General features: G+C 37.0%; 1 protein-coding gene across 4 annotated transcripts in view; it reads right to left on the bottom strand.

Annotated features, from left to right (window-relative positions):
• slc23a2 (solute carrier family 23 member 2) overlaps window positions 1–13,057 on the bottom strand; it is a 57,187-nt gene that overhangs the window by 10,019 nt on the left and 34,111 nt on the right. For 3 of the 4 annotated variants that reach the window (XM_073867685.1, XM_073867686.1, XM_073867684.1), the window contains 5 exons: window positions 12,788–12,935; window positions 12,603–12,708; window positions 12,211–12,478; window positions 12,024–12,119; window positions 10,057–10,299 (listed from right to left, as the gene is read on the bottom strand). In XM_073867685.1, the coding sequence (XP_073723786.1) occupies window positions 10,057–10,299; window positions 12,024–12,119; window positions 12,211–12,478; window positions 12,603–12,708; window positions 12,788–12,935 (861 nt within the window). Of the gene's footprint in view, window positions 1–6,676; window positions 10,300–12,023; window positions 12,120–12,210; window positions 12,479–12,602; window positions 12,709–12,787; window positions 12,936–13,057 lie in introns of those variants that run through there. The other variant, XM_073867687.1, reaches the window with a different exon arrangement.

Here is a 13,057-nt window from a genome sequence, read left to right as displayed (position 1 = left end):
GGATACAGAAAATGCCGAAAAGTTTAGGATCAGATTTGGAGGTAGGATTTTTAGGATGAAAACAGCGGCTCTGGTTAAATGAGAGACAACTACATCCTACAATCCTGTGAAATTTTTTGTTTAGACTTGGGTTTGTGTGAAGGATTAGGATAAAACAGTGCTCATCCAGCGAGATTTCGTTTGCTGTATCCCTTCTATCCATAACCGCAGGCGTGGCGGGGATGTTTTAGGCGTGGCGGCCCGCCACGGTTGAATGTATATAGCGGAAACACTGACAATACTATACAGTTGGTCTATTAGCTTGTTTATTTCTGCATCAAATTATTTTTACAGAACATGGATTGGATCTAATTAACATCCAACTGACCAACATAATAAGAGAGGCACAAATTAAAACAAATATAATAGACAGCATGACAACCTTCAAAGGTGGTTTTTGCTATTCAGAATTTATTTTATTAACAACATTAACTCATTTTTACATATAATGGATTTCTTTATGCAGTTAATTAATAAACAATCGGTATCGGCCTTTCTCGTGCTATTGCCAATGCCGATATGCCGATGGTTTCAAATTCATCAAAAATCGGCCGATAAATATCGGTGGCCGATACATCGGTGCATCACTATTATTTATGCTTATTAAGGGCCTCGTAAAATCACGTTCATATTTTTTTAAGCACAGCCACCACATGTAGCTAACTTTAAACAAGTTTTACCCTAAGTTATATTAACATTTACCCAAAAAACATTATTTTGCTAAAAACATCTAAATAAATTTCTGTGGATATTAATTAATTATTTATTACCTCCGCGAGCTGCCGCAGTTTGATACAGTTAATGCGTGAGTAAAAGCATAGATAAACAGCACTTTGTCAACAGCCATTTCATAAGCTATAACAACAAAATATTCATTATTCTGACTTAAAATGCCAGTTAAGAAATTTCAATGACACATAAGCTGTTTTGTTTGTTACTTTCCTGACAATGTATTATTTCAGTGATATTATTCATTAAATTAATATTATTCTTCACTCTTACAGACCCCTCTATTTATTACATTGTATGCAAAGAGGAAGTGATTGTTATCATTATAAGGGTTTGTTCAGTTCAGTAGTGTTGTAATAATTGTGTCAAAAACAAAAGTATAACAATAACAGTAAAAAAAAAATCGGTTCAGCATATCGGTTATCGGGCACATAAGCATCCAAATATTTGGTACCGGTTTTATAAAAAAAATCTGTTTCGGTCGATCCCTAATCTCCACACTCATGCAACTGTGCAGTCTAGCATTAAATGTGTCAGATGACTCTATAAAACATTCATGAGTAAGAACATGAGGACTATTTTTACACACTGTGTTTTGGGGCTTCCTAAAGATCGATGTCTACAAATGTGCCTAATTATGTATAATTACATGTTTGATAAACACAGACTGCCTGGTGCGTTTGAACTTGTGTTGTCTGGACACATGTGCCACAGAGTTGGAAAGATATTTGGGGTTTGTGCTGCAGCCGTGGTCCATAAACCACCCCGAACTATCCACATATAATTCAAAAACACAGAACCATTCCATATTTTCAAAGTATCCCTATATAGAGTTCCCTTTTTGTGTCTTTGCTTGTATTTCCATGTTCTGTAACAAATGCTATGTGAATTATTTCATCATATTTTTGTTCAGCCACTAGTCTTTTCCTCTCTTCCTTCCCGCTGGCTTGAAAGTCCCCCCTGTTGTTGATTCCAAAGCAACTGCACATTAACCTCTATCTTCAAGATCCTAGCCAAGATCTCCCCTCGCTGTTTCCTGGCCTTCATCCATCACACAAACACACCATGAAAGTCCCTCTCCTTCCCCCTCCAGCATCACACAAAAACACAGCAGCTCGACTATTGTTTAAATCGCCGCGGCAACCTGGAAAACACTTGCGATCCAACAACAAGCTTCGTCCAACAATGTCAAAAGTTGCACGTCTGATCCCTTTTCCTCTCTTCTTCCTGTCCTTCTCTCATGTGTTCACCAGCTTGCGCAAGCTATCACAGTTGGTGAAGTGTTTACAGATGACTGCCGTTCTTGTGTTATGTGAGACCCTGAGGAGTTATGAAATTTGAGACAGAAGACAAAACGCAGCTACTTCTTAATCTGCGGAGTGGAAAACATGATGTTTAGATCTGACTGAGATCCTAACATGCACTAAAGTTAGACTGAATCTGTAACCTACTGAGTAACTTGCAGTTTTTTCCAGTATGATTTATCACAACAAATGCCTTAACAAGGACAGTTTTAAAGGAATAGTTCACCCAAATATGAAAATTCTCTCATAATTCACTTATCCCATGCCATCCAACTTATGACTTCCTTTATTGCACCCCACATAAGATAATAAAACGATGACAGCATTGTAACATAAAATTATTTTTTGTGTTCAACTGAAGAAATTAAGCATGAGGGTAAGTAAATATAGGCTTTTCATATTTGAGGGTGACCTATTTAAACTATGTGGTTTATAATCACAACTCACTTACTTTCAAGTCTCTCAATCTCTATAGCTTAAAGTGTGGGCCCAAATATTACAGTTTAAGAGTTTTACCTCTTACGTTGCCATGTATTTCTGTGGCCCATCATTGTGTGGTGCAAAGGTTGTGGGTTTGATTTCCATCTAAGTCATGCAAATACTGATATACAGTCACATAAAGGATTATTAGGAACACCATACTAATACTGTGTTTGACCCCCTTTCGTCCTCAGAACTGCTTTAATTTTACATGGCATTGATTCAACAAGGTGCTGAAAGCATTCTTTAGAAATCTTGGCCCATATTGATAGGACAGCATCTTGCAGTTAATGGAGATTTGTGGGATGCACATCCAGGGCATGAAGCTCCCGTTCCACCACATCCCAAAGATGCTCTATTGGGTTGAGATCTGGTGATTGTGGGGGGCATTTTAGTACAGCGAACTCATTGTCATGTTCAAGGAACCAATTTGAAATGATTCGAGCTTTGTGACATGGTGCATTATCCTGCTGGAAGTAGCCATCAGATGGGTACATGATGGTCATAAAGGGATGGACATGGTCTGAAACAATGCTCAGGTAGGCCGTGGCATTTAAACCATGCCCAATTGGCACTAAGGCCGGTGACACACTGAATGCGTGGCGTAAGCGTCTCAGCTGCGTGGCATGTCCGTTTTTAATTCGGCTTCCATGTTAAAGGAATAGTCTACTCATTTTCAATATTAAACGATGTTATTACCTTAACTAAGAATTGTTGATACATCCCTCTATCATCTGTGTGCGTGCACGTAAGCACTGGAGCGCGCTGCGACGCTTCGATAGCATTTAGCTTAGCCCCATTCATTCAATGGTACCATTTAGAGATAAAGTTAGAAGTGACCAAACACATCAACGTTTTTCCTATTTAAGACGAGTAGTTATACGAGCAAGTTTGGTGGTACAAAATAAAACGTAGCGCTTTTCTAAGCGGATTTAAAAGAGGAACTATATTGTATGGCGTAATCACTCTCATAATGGGAGAGGGAGGGTGTTACTGTGCCGAGTCGAAGTACTCCCAAAAGTGCTATTACGCCATAAAATGTAGCTCCTCTTTTAAATCTGCTTAGAAAAGCGCTAAGTTTTATTTTGTACCACCAAACTTGCTTGTATAACTACTCGTCTTATATAGGAAAAACGTTGATGTGTTTGGTCACTTCTAACTTTATCTCTAAATGGTACCATTGAATGAATGGGACTAAGCTAAATGCTATCGAAGCGTCGCAACGCGCTCCAGCGCTTACGTGCACGCACACAGATGATAGAGGGATGTATCAACAATTCTTAGTTAAGGTAATAACATATTTTAATATTGAAAATGAGTAGACTATTCCTTTAACAGGTTAAAGCTTGCAGACTGCCTGCGTGAGCCGCGCGGAAAAGGCGTGCTTGCTAGAAATAGAACCAACGTCTATTTTTCACGCGAGACGCAAGCGTGTTGGAAGCGTTTCCAGGCAAAATAGAATAGGAAAATATGTTTATATGTCATTTTGTACACAAATACATTTAAATGAATGACATTTTGATGTTTGAAAGTCTATAGGTTGACATACATTCAGATATAAGTGTAATTTAAAATATACATAAATAAATAATGATCGATTTTCAAATATGCACCTGTCGAACATTTTGCCATCAATACTGTTGAATGCCTCCTTTATCAGCTTTATATTTATGCTTAACATGAAGTTGAAATTGTTGTTGTGAAGACAAGAGCCTGGTCTGTCGGCGGGTTCCTTCTATGTCACCTACAGCAGCGCGCCGGCTCCGCGTGAGACACCGTTCTGGTGAGTAAAGTCACAGAAAACGCGACGCAGCCGCCACGCAACAGAAACGCCACGCTCACGCCACGCATCCAGTGTGTCACCGGCCTAAGGGGCCTAAAGTGTGCCAAGAAAACATCCCCCACACCATTACATCATTGCATTAAAGAGAAATTGAACAGGTGTTCCTAGTAATCCTTTAGGTGAGTGTATGTGTATACTTTGAATGCACTCACTGTTAAAGTCACTTTAAATAAGCATCTGTCAAATGCATAAATAAATGTCCCAAAACTATATGACTTCTCCCCGTGCAACACAGAAGAAAGTATTTAACATGTTTGAGAATGCTAAGGCTGATCTTTCCATGCAGCAAAATAAACAATGCGAATTTAATTTATAGACGGTTTCAGCAGCAAGAACATAAACACACGACTTTTGTGGACTAAACGCACCTTCCGGTAAACTTTCACATAGAATCAATAATAACAGAGTCCTTTAACAGTAGTTTATTTCTGATAACAAGGGGCATAAATGACAAGTAAAGTACCTTATATCTAACGCATATGAACTATTACACTGAACTAATGTTACTTTGTAATATTATTGTAAACTATATTAACTCCAGGTACTTTAATTCATGCCTGGCTCCCAAACCTCTCCGCATAGTTGTTATCCATGCTCGTTATCTCCCCTCATCTTTACCAAACCGAAACATTTTATTTCTGACAAGGTATTTGTTTCAGAGATCAGTTTAGCCACAAGCCAGACCTATAAATAAATACAGACCGGAAGTTCACTTCGGTTCAGCCGCATAACCACAACATCGTGAGTCCAATAAAGTCTATAAGCCATGGCAAAAAAGTCATATAATTTATGCTACTGGGCACGAATGTCTACTTTTGTGATTTAGCTAGGGAGAGAAAAAAGACATGGTGTGTAAATGACGACAACATTTTCATTTTGTCTACTGAAATGGTTCTCCAGAATGCTTTGGATAGACTGAGGCAACACGCGGTCACGCGCTATGTAATGACAGGCGAGTCACTTCAGTGCATCGTTACTTTCATTGGTAAGACATAACTCACAGATTATCAAATTCTCCCCGAGGGCTTTTGGGAGATAAAAACTGTTAAACACTGGTGTATAATATTCTCTCGACAATAGTGTACAGACGGAAGCGTAATCCGACGCCTGAATATTGCATTACATTTCCAGTAAAATATAATTGATCATATTACACATCAAGACACAAAGTTACAAGTTTAACACACTCATCCTTCAGCATCTATGTAAGTATTGAGAGTAGGTTTAAAGTAACACATAACAAATATGCCATTTTAAACACAGCACACAAATCCATTCTTACCACGCGGGTGTAGATCTTCGCTTCCCAGATGTCACGACGCGCGTCAAACAGATTTTTGAGGCGTTGTAATCTTATCGGTGGATAATATCTACAGCAAACGGTCTCCTCAACATATCCGCCGTGCAATGGACTAACCCTATGTTCACTTTACTCCAACCAGGACCGGTTCGTTCGTCTGCTCACATTGGAAACAATCGAGGATTTTAGGGGGGAGTGTGAGGAGGAATACCCCATCTGTTGTTATTCAGACCATAGATCAGCCAATCAGCGCGCTCTCTGACGCCCCTTTGTTCACGCGGCTCCTCTAGTGATGGATAATACATATGCGCTCAATACTGTGGGGAATCCCACAAATAAAATTTCACTACAGTAGTGGATATTACATTTTTTTCACTCCAAGCCACCCCCATTATTCACTATATATATATCCATTAAAATATTCAACAACTTGGCATAAGTAAAAAAAAAAAAACAAATATTTGTTTTAAAAATAACCAAATACTTGTACAAATCTTAACTATTTTGAGTTATCTAGTGGCCACGTTAAAAGTTTGTTTAGTCCCTCAACAAATCCCAACCCACTTCACTACAGTATGGCAACATAAAGATAATAAAGGTAAAAAAAAAACAATAATTTAAGGAAGCCTAAAATTATACACTGAGCTCAGAATTACAAATAAAAAATTTTTGTTATAGATATTCTTCTAAATTTGTAATTATATATTTTTTCTTTTTGTATTGACTTCCATTTTTTCTTCCTGTTGGTTTATTTATATGGTAAAAACAAGCTCTACATACAAACAGTAAACAGCTTGTCCTGATTTTTTTTCTTTAGCATCTGCTCATTTTTTCTCTCTGCTTTCCTGAAGCGTCTATTAATCCAGTCACAGCAGCGATTAATCGTGTTAAATCAGACGGTCACGGTCAACACATGCTGTTATGGCTGGTGAAAGGACAGTAAGCTGTGTAAAGTGATATGCCAAATGACTTAACCAGATATAAGTTAGACAAAACATTTTATTCTCATCTAAATTAGGCCTACACATACAAACTAACTCTGATTCTGAGTTAGAAACAGCTTAAGAAATAGCTTCACCTGCTTGCAGATATTAACTCAAATGAATTGTACACAGAATAATACAACAGACATTATGATTTGTCATAAACATCTTATTAAATATTATTAGCAGCAAGGAAAAAAACTTCTTCTGTAACAGAAGCTGCAATGGCTGGTCCAAGAATATAACACACTTTGTACTCAGTTTAATATATATATTCATATATTTATAATAGTTCCATGTATTTTACATCTTTCTCAATTTATACTACTTTCAACATGAACAGGAAGTAATGTTAGAAAAATACAATATGAAAAAGTTCTAGCTAACAAAAATATTCCATTGAACTACAGTTTGTAAAGAAAACAAAAAATGTCGAACTTTTAAATAAAAATGTAACAAAATGGTGCACTTTCTAGCATCATGATTTAAGATTATATGCATGGATTTTTACAAACATCTTTTTGTCTGTATAAACACAAAACGATGTATAAAAAATTATATATTGTACACTTCAAAGAGCATATTCAGAAGAAAAACTTTATTCAAATATGTCCCCCTCAAAATAACTGAAGGGTTTTCTATTTCTTACTCTATGCAACCATGTTATTAAGACCCGTCACAACCTTAAAACTTTGATCTCAGTTTACATCGAGATATATTCAATCGCTATACGTTATCAAAATGTTCACATATCAAAATTTAGCATTAATAAAGCAGCATTTAACTGCTTATTAATAACAGCGGTTACAAAACATGTAATCTCTATCCCATGACGAATATTTATGCTCATTAAAACGATTTAAATTGAAGAACAATTGGCACAGGAAGTGATAGGTCTTTATAAGGAAGTCCACATTCTTGAGTCATTCTGCATACAATAACATTTCAATCAATTTAAGGGAAAAATATGTTTGGGGATGATGACTGACACCTCTGTAAAAACTAACTTGTGGGTGTAAACCGAGAGAAATCTGCACACTTGTTACGTTAACTTTGGATAAACAACTTTCAGGCAATCATTAAACCACTTTTATAGTAAGATTCATATTGTGATGTAACAAAAAGTATCAAATGCTTGTTTCGTTTCAGTGAATAAATCAGATACTGCAATTTTCTATTCCTAGTGTCCACTAAAAGTGATTTTGTATCATTTTCAGGTCCCAAATACTGCCACTTAAAAGTTCTCATACACATTTAAAACACTCTGCAGTAGCTTTCCTGTTAAATAAAAGGGAAAATCTCGCAGAAACTGTGTAAAATCTATAAATAAGGATGAAAACATAGAAACAGTTGTAACATTGTGTTAAAGTCAAATGGTCCTTGCATATAATTACAGTTTTCTGTTAAAAACAAATGTGACCCGGTTTGTAAAAACCATCCTTCATAACATAAAGAACATCCTGTGAAAATATAACCTTGTTATCTTAAATATAGACTTTAAACTGGATTTCACAAGCAGGGTCACAAATACAAGAAACCAAAAACTGTCTCATCAAACCAGAAAGCTGTTTTACAAGTCAGCTTGATTGAGAAAAAAAAAACTTATAATAAACATATTACTTGGAATGAGCCACTGAGGAAGCACCAGTTATGTTGTAAATAAATGGCCATTTCTATTTGCCCCGAGCAAATTTAATCTAGGCCTAATCTCCCATACCTTGCTAAAACCTTTCAGTTGTGTATGCAGGAGAGGAATTTATTCAAGAAACTTTGTAAATATAAATAAATAAATTAAACAAAACAAAAAAACTGTGCATCTAAAGTGAATGCTGTGTGACATACACATATTCACCATCAGATGGCGCTCTAAGCGAACTTAAGGAGGAAGTCATAGCATCTCTGGGCACAGTTAATTCTTTGTGCATTTTCAGCTGAGGATAAATAAACAGGATGTTTACAAGTGACCCATGACATCAAAGTCCCAACGGCCGAATCAAATCTTTTGCGGAAACCGCAGATATTTAAAAAATGTCCAAGCAGATAATGAATGGCTGATAGTGTCCAGATTAAAAATACATGTCTGTAAACCAAAAGATTGAGAACTACACTAATACAGTAAAAAATGAAAGATTAAGAAATAGTTTGATTATTCAGTATAACATGATTTGTACAGTTTGAAAGATAGCCACATATGAATTGGCTTTGGGATTAACCACATTCACAACAACGAGGATCAAATAAGTCCATCCAAATACAGGACACATCAGAAACTTGCCGTACAGAAAAGGATTCTGTTAATCCTGCCTGAGTCTTTCCCATTTTTCCAAACCATTCACTGAATATACATTCATTCCAGTATCATTTCAACTACTGCATGTGTGTCTCCAACCTATTGTGCACCCCTAAAATTTTTATAATTACAAGGAAGCAAAAAAGCATTATTACTGCTGATAAGAAGCGCTTAATGCAGCGCTACCTTTTTCTTAATGCCAATACAAAAATCCCACTTTGCACCACAGCTATTTATCAACACAGCAGCACCAAAAACAGGCAGAACGGTGGCCATTTACTACATCATGCACTGTCAAAATAATTTACAGATTAAAACGCTTTAATTCCCTCTCAATGTTTAAGGCTTAGGGACTTAAATCTGATGAGTTTAGTAATTGTACTTATGCATGACCATAGTTAAATAAGACATAACCAAAGATGATTCAAATGACATTTTTGTGCGTCGAGTCTTGCTTTACCAAGCAGTGCAATAAAAACAAAGCACTAACCCTTGCATTGCTACTGTACGTAGACTTTAACAAGCAACTTGCATTAACAGGATCCCAGCCAACGACATGCATTAAACAAGTGTGAGCACGCTTGTGCGCGCACACGTGTTTGTGGGTGTGGTGTGAGGCGGTTAACACTATATGCAGACAATTAGCACTTGCAAATTCAAATTACTACACATCAAATAATCTTCACAGATTTCTAAAGATGATGTGTGCATATGTAGTGCAGATTTGCTAAGGATGAACACTGAGATCTGAAATGCAGTAGATATATTATAAAATGATATCAATCTATCAGAAAGCGACACAGGTTCATCCACTCAGTGTTGTCATGGAGACACCTACTGTATCATCTAAGTTGTTCTGCTGTCAACTTTTTATAGGATTTTTTGGAACCATTACAACAATTATATTTAAACTATGAAGTGTTGAACTTTGACAAGATGAGCTGACCATGAAGGATTCAGAGAGTTTGTAAAGAACAGGATAAAAGAAGCCTGTAGGTGGCTTTTCTATAAAGGGACCTGGGTTGCACTGACTGGGTTGAAATAAAGTCTCACTAAAACCTCTACTGGTGCTGAAAACTATACCCCACTTTCTCCCAGTTCTGGTTTTGTTGGAATGTCGTCTTCTCTCCTGTTGCTCCGCTCGTGGCATCTACGGGTGAGAACACTCCAATGGTAGCCGGCGAAAGTGGGACTTATTGGGAGGTACTGGAAAATACGATGGCGACGCAGGAAGTCCATCCCAAACGGGAGGTCATAGGATTCCATTTTGTCCCGTTTAGATGCCCCATTTCCACGATTCATCTTACAGATTCCCCTTTCCTCCGGAGAGCCTAAAATAGGATAGAAGAGTTTAATGTAAAGATAAAATGGGGGAAAGTGAAATCACTAATGATATACTGAAGTGGCTTTAATACGATTTTAAATTTATCAAGACGCTTCTGATCAAGATTTTACATTAAAGGGGACATTTTCCATGTTTAAGTGCTATAATTTGTGCTTCTATCAACCTAGAAAATGTGAAAAAGATCAACTCAGTAACTTAGTTTTGGTAAACCATTCTCTGTAAGCATGTGAAAAAATAGGTAATTGAAATTTGGCTCCCCTTGTGATGTCAGAAGGGGATAATACAGCCCCTAATCTGCACTATCCAACCACGCCACTGCCATTTAGTGCAGAGATCAACTCATTGGAATTTAAAAAGACACACCCAAAACGGCACATTTTTCTCACACCTACAAAGTGGCAATTTTAACATGCTATAATAAATTATCTATATAATATTTTCAGCTAGAACTTCATATACATACTTTGTGGACACCAAAGATTTATTTGACTTCTTTAAAAAGTCTTGTGAAATGTCCCCTTTAAATGACATTAAATCTAACACAGTGTCACAAATAATTAAGATACAGATGCAAAAATACACTCAATACCTGTTTAATAACAATTATTTTATCATGCACAAATTTGTTTATTTAGGCATCTGCTAAATTTAGCACAAAAAAAAAAACGATGTTACAAGCCAAAACACTTTAGATTTTAATTGAACACCTTCAAGATCCTAACCATGCATAATTAATTTAAATAAATAAATGTAATTGTTTGCATTTAGCATGGTTTATCCTGTCTGTCCACAATGCCATCAGAACAGATCCAGGATCCAATTTTGCATCACAGCCCACTAGTTGATATCCTCTATTATAGGGGATAATGTATATTTCGAGATAACAACCAGGTGCCTGTACATTATCCTGCTTATTACATGGCTATTTACCTCATAAGTAAGGTAAGGAACATTACAAATTAATTTGAAATATTTTATTTACTAATTTTTAACGAATTAAGACCTGTTTACTTTCGGTTTTAAGACAAGACAAGACGTTCAAATGTCACAAACACACTATTTGGATTAATCACTTGTAAATATAATGTCAAAGAGACATGCATATTTTTGTTTAATATTAAACTTTACCTGTCAATATGATTTGCAACATCCAGTTTCCCATGTATTATTAGTATAGACTGGCCAATCAGAATCAAGCATATGCAACAAGCAAATGAAACAAACGCTGTGGACTAAAAAGCATTTAAAGGGATAGTTCACCTTAAAATGAAAAATTCTGTCATCATTTACTCATCCTCATGTTGTTTTAAACCTGTATGAATTTCTTTTTTTCTGATGAACACAAAAGAAGATATTTTGTGAAATGATGGTAAACACACAGCAGATAGTCACCATTGACTTTCATAGTAGGAATAAAAAATATGATGGAATTTATTGGGTTCTGTCAACTGTGTGCTTACCATCATTTATCATAATATTTTCTTCATCATTTATCACAATACTTCCAAAATATTTGTATTCCTACTATGGAAGTCAATGGTCACTATCTGCTGTGTGTTTACCATCATTTCCCAAAATATCTTCTTTTGTGTTCATCAGAAAAAAGAAATTCATACAGATTTAGAACAACATGAGGATGATTAAATGACAGAAATTTCATTTTAAAGTGAATTATCCCTTTAATAAACATACCATTAGATTTAAACCTACCAGGAATAGTGTTATCCAGCACAAATGCCACGGAGCCTCCAACAAACATTGCAGTTGTAAGGAGAACGTTCAGCACCTGATCAATCTGCACTATACCTAAAAGAGGAGCACAAGGTTCCTCATTAGCTTCTCATGGCAAGATACACTTAACTGTAGTATGCAAGTATACATGTGTATGTAAGTGTACCAGTGACAAGCGGGTTGTCTTTGAGATAGCTGGGCAGGACCAGCCCGAAGAAGATGGAGAAGCCGAGGACAAAGAGGTTGCGGGAAGAGTTGAGGTCCACAAACTGCAGGTTGGAAAGGCCGACTGCGGTGATCATGCCGAACAGCGTGCAAAACAGCGCCCCCAGGACTGGATCCGGCAATGATGCGAACAGAGCGCTGAACTTACCCACCAATCCCAGCAGAAGCATTATAGCTGCACCATACTGAATGACTCGCCTGCTGCCCACCTACCCAAACGGAGCAGAGAGAGAGAAAAGAAATTAACCAATCAATCAGAGAATAGTCCTCTATTTGTTTTACGTAACACAAAATTAAATGCATCAAATGGATGTTAAATTGGAAAAGACGTACCTTTGTGATGCCCAGCACCCCGATGTTCGGACTAGAAGACGTGGAGCCGTTCCCTGTTCCAAACACGCCGTCAATTACACAGGAAACGCCCTCCATAAAAATCCCCCTAAGAAAGAAAAATTTAGTTTTTTACAATGCATCTAGACAACAAGGGGTGTGTACACCAATGTGTCTGGGTGTTATACCTGTTAATGGCATGTACAGGTGGTGTCGGGGCTCCAGAGAGACGGGCGCAAGCGTAATAGTCTCCAATAGATTCAATGATACTGGCAACCACAGCACTCAGCATTCCTATAACCCCTGCTGCCGTCACTGTCGGTAGACCCCACTGGACTGAAACACACAACCCATCACACAAAGCATTGTGGGTAATGTCATCAGATTTAGCACACAGCAATACAAACATTGGGAAACCTGGGATTCGTAATTTTGTTGAAAATGCCTTGCTGTCATAA

This window comes from Misgurnus anguillicaudatus, chromosome 5, assembly GCF_027580225.2.
Source record: "Misgurnus anguillicaudatus chromosome 5, ASM2758022v2, whole genome shotgun sequence".
NCBI classification, from domain to species: Eukaryota; Metazoa; Chordata; class Actinopteri; order Cypriniformes; family Cobitidae; genus Misgurnus; species Misgurnus anguillicaudatus.
The sequence above is the reverse complement of the archived record's forward strand: the minus strand, read 5'-3'. Positions and strand labels throughout refer to the sequence as shown.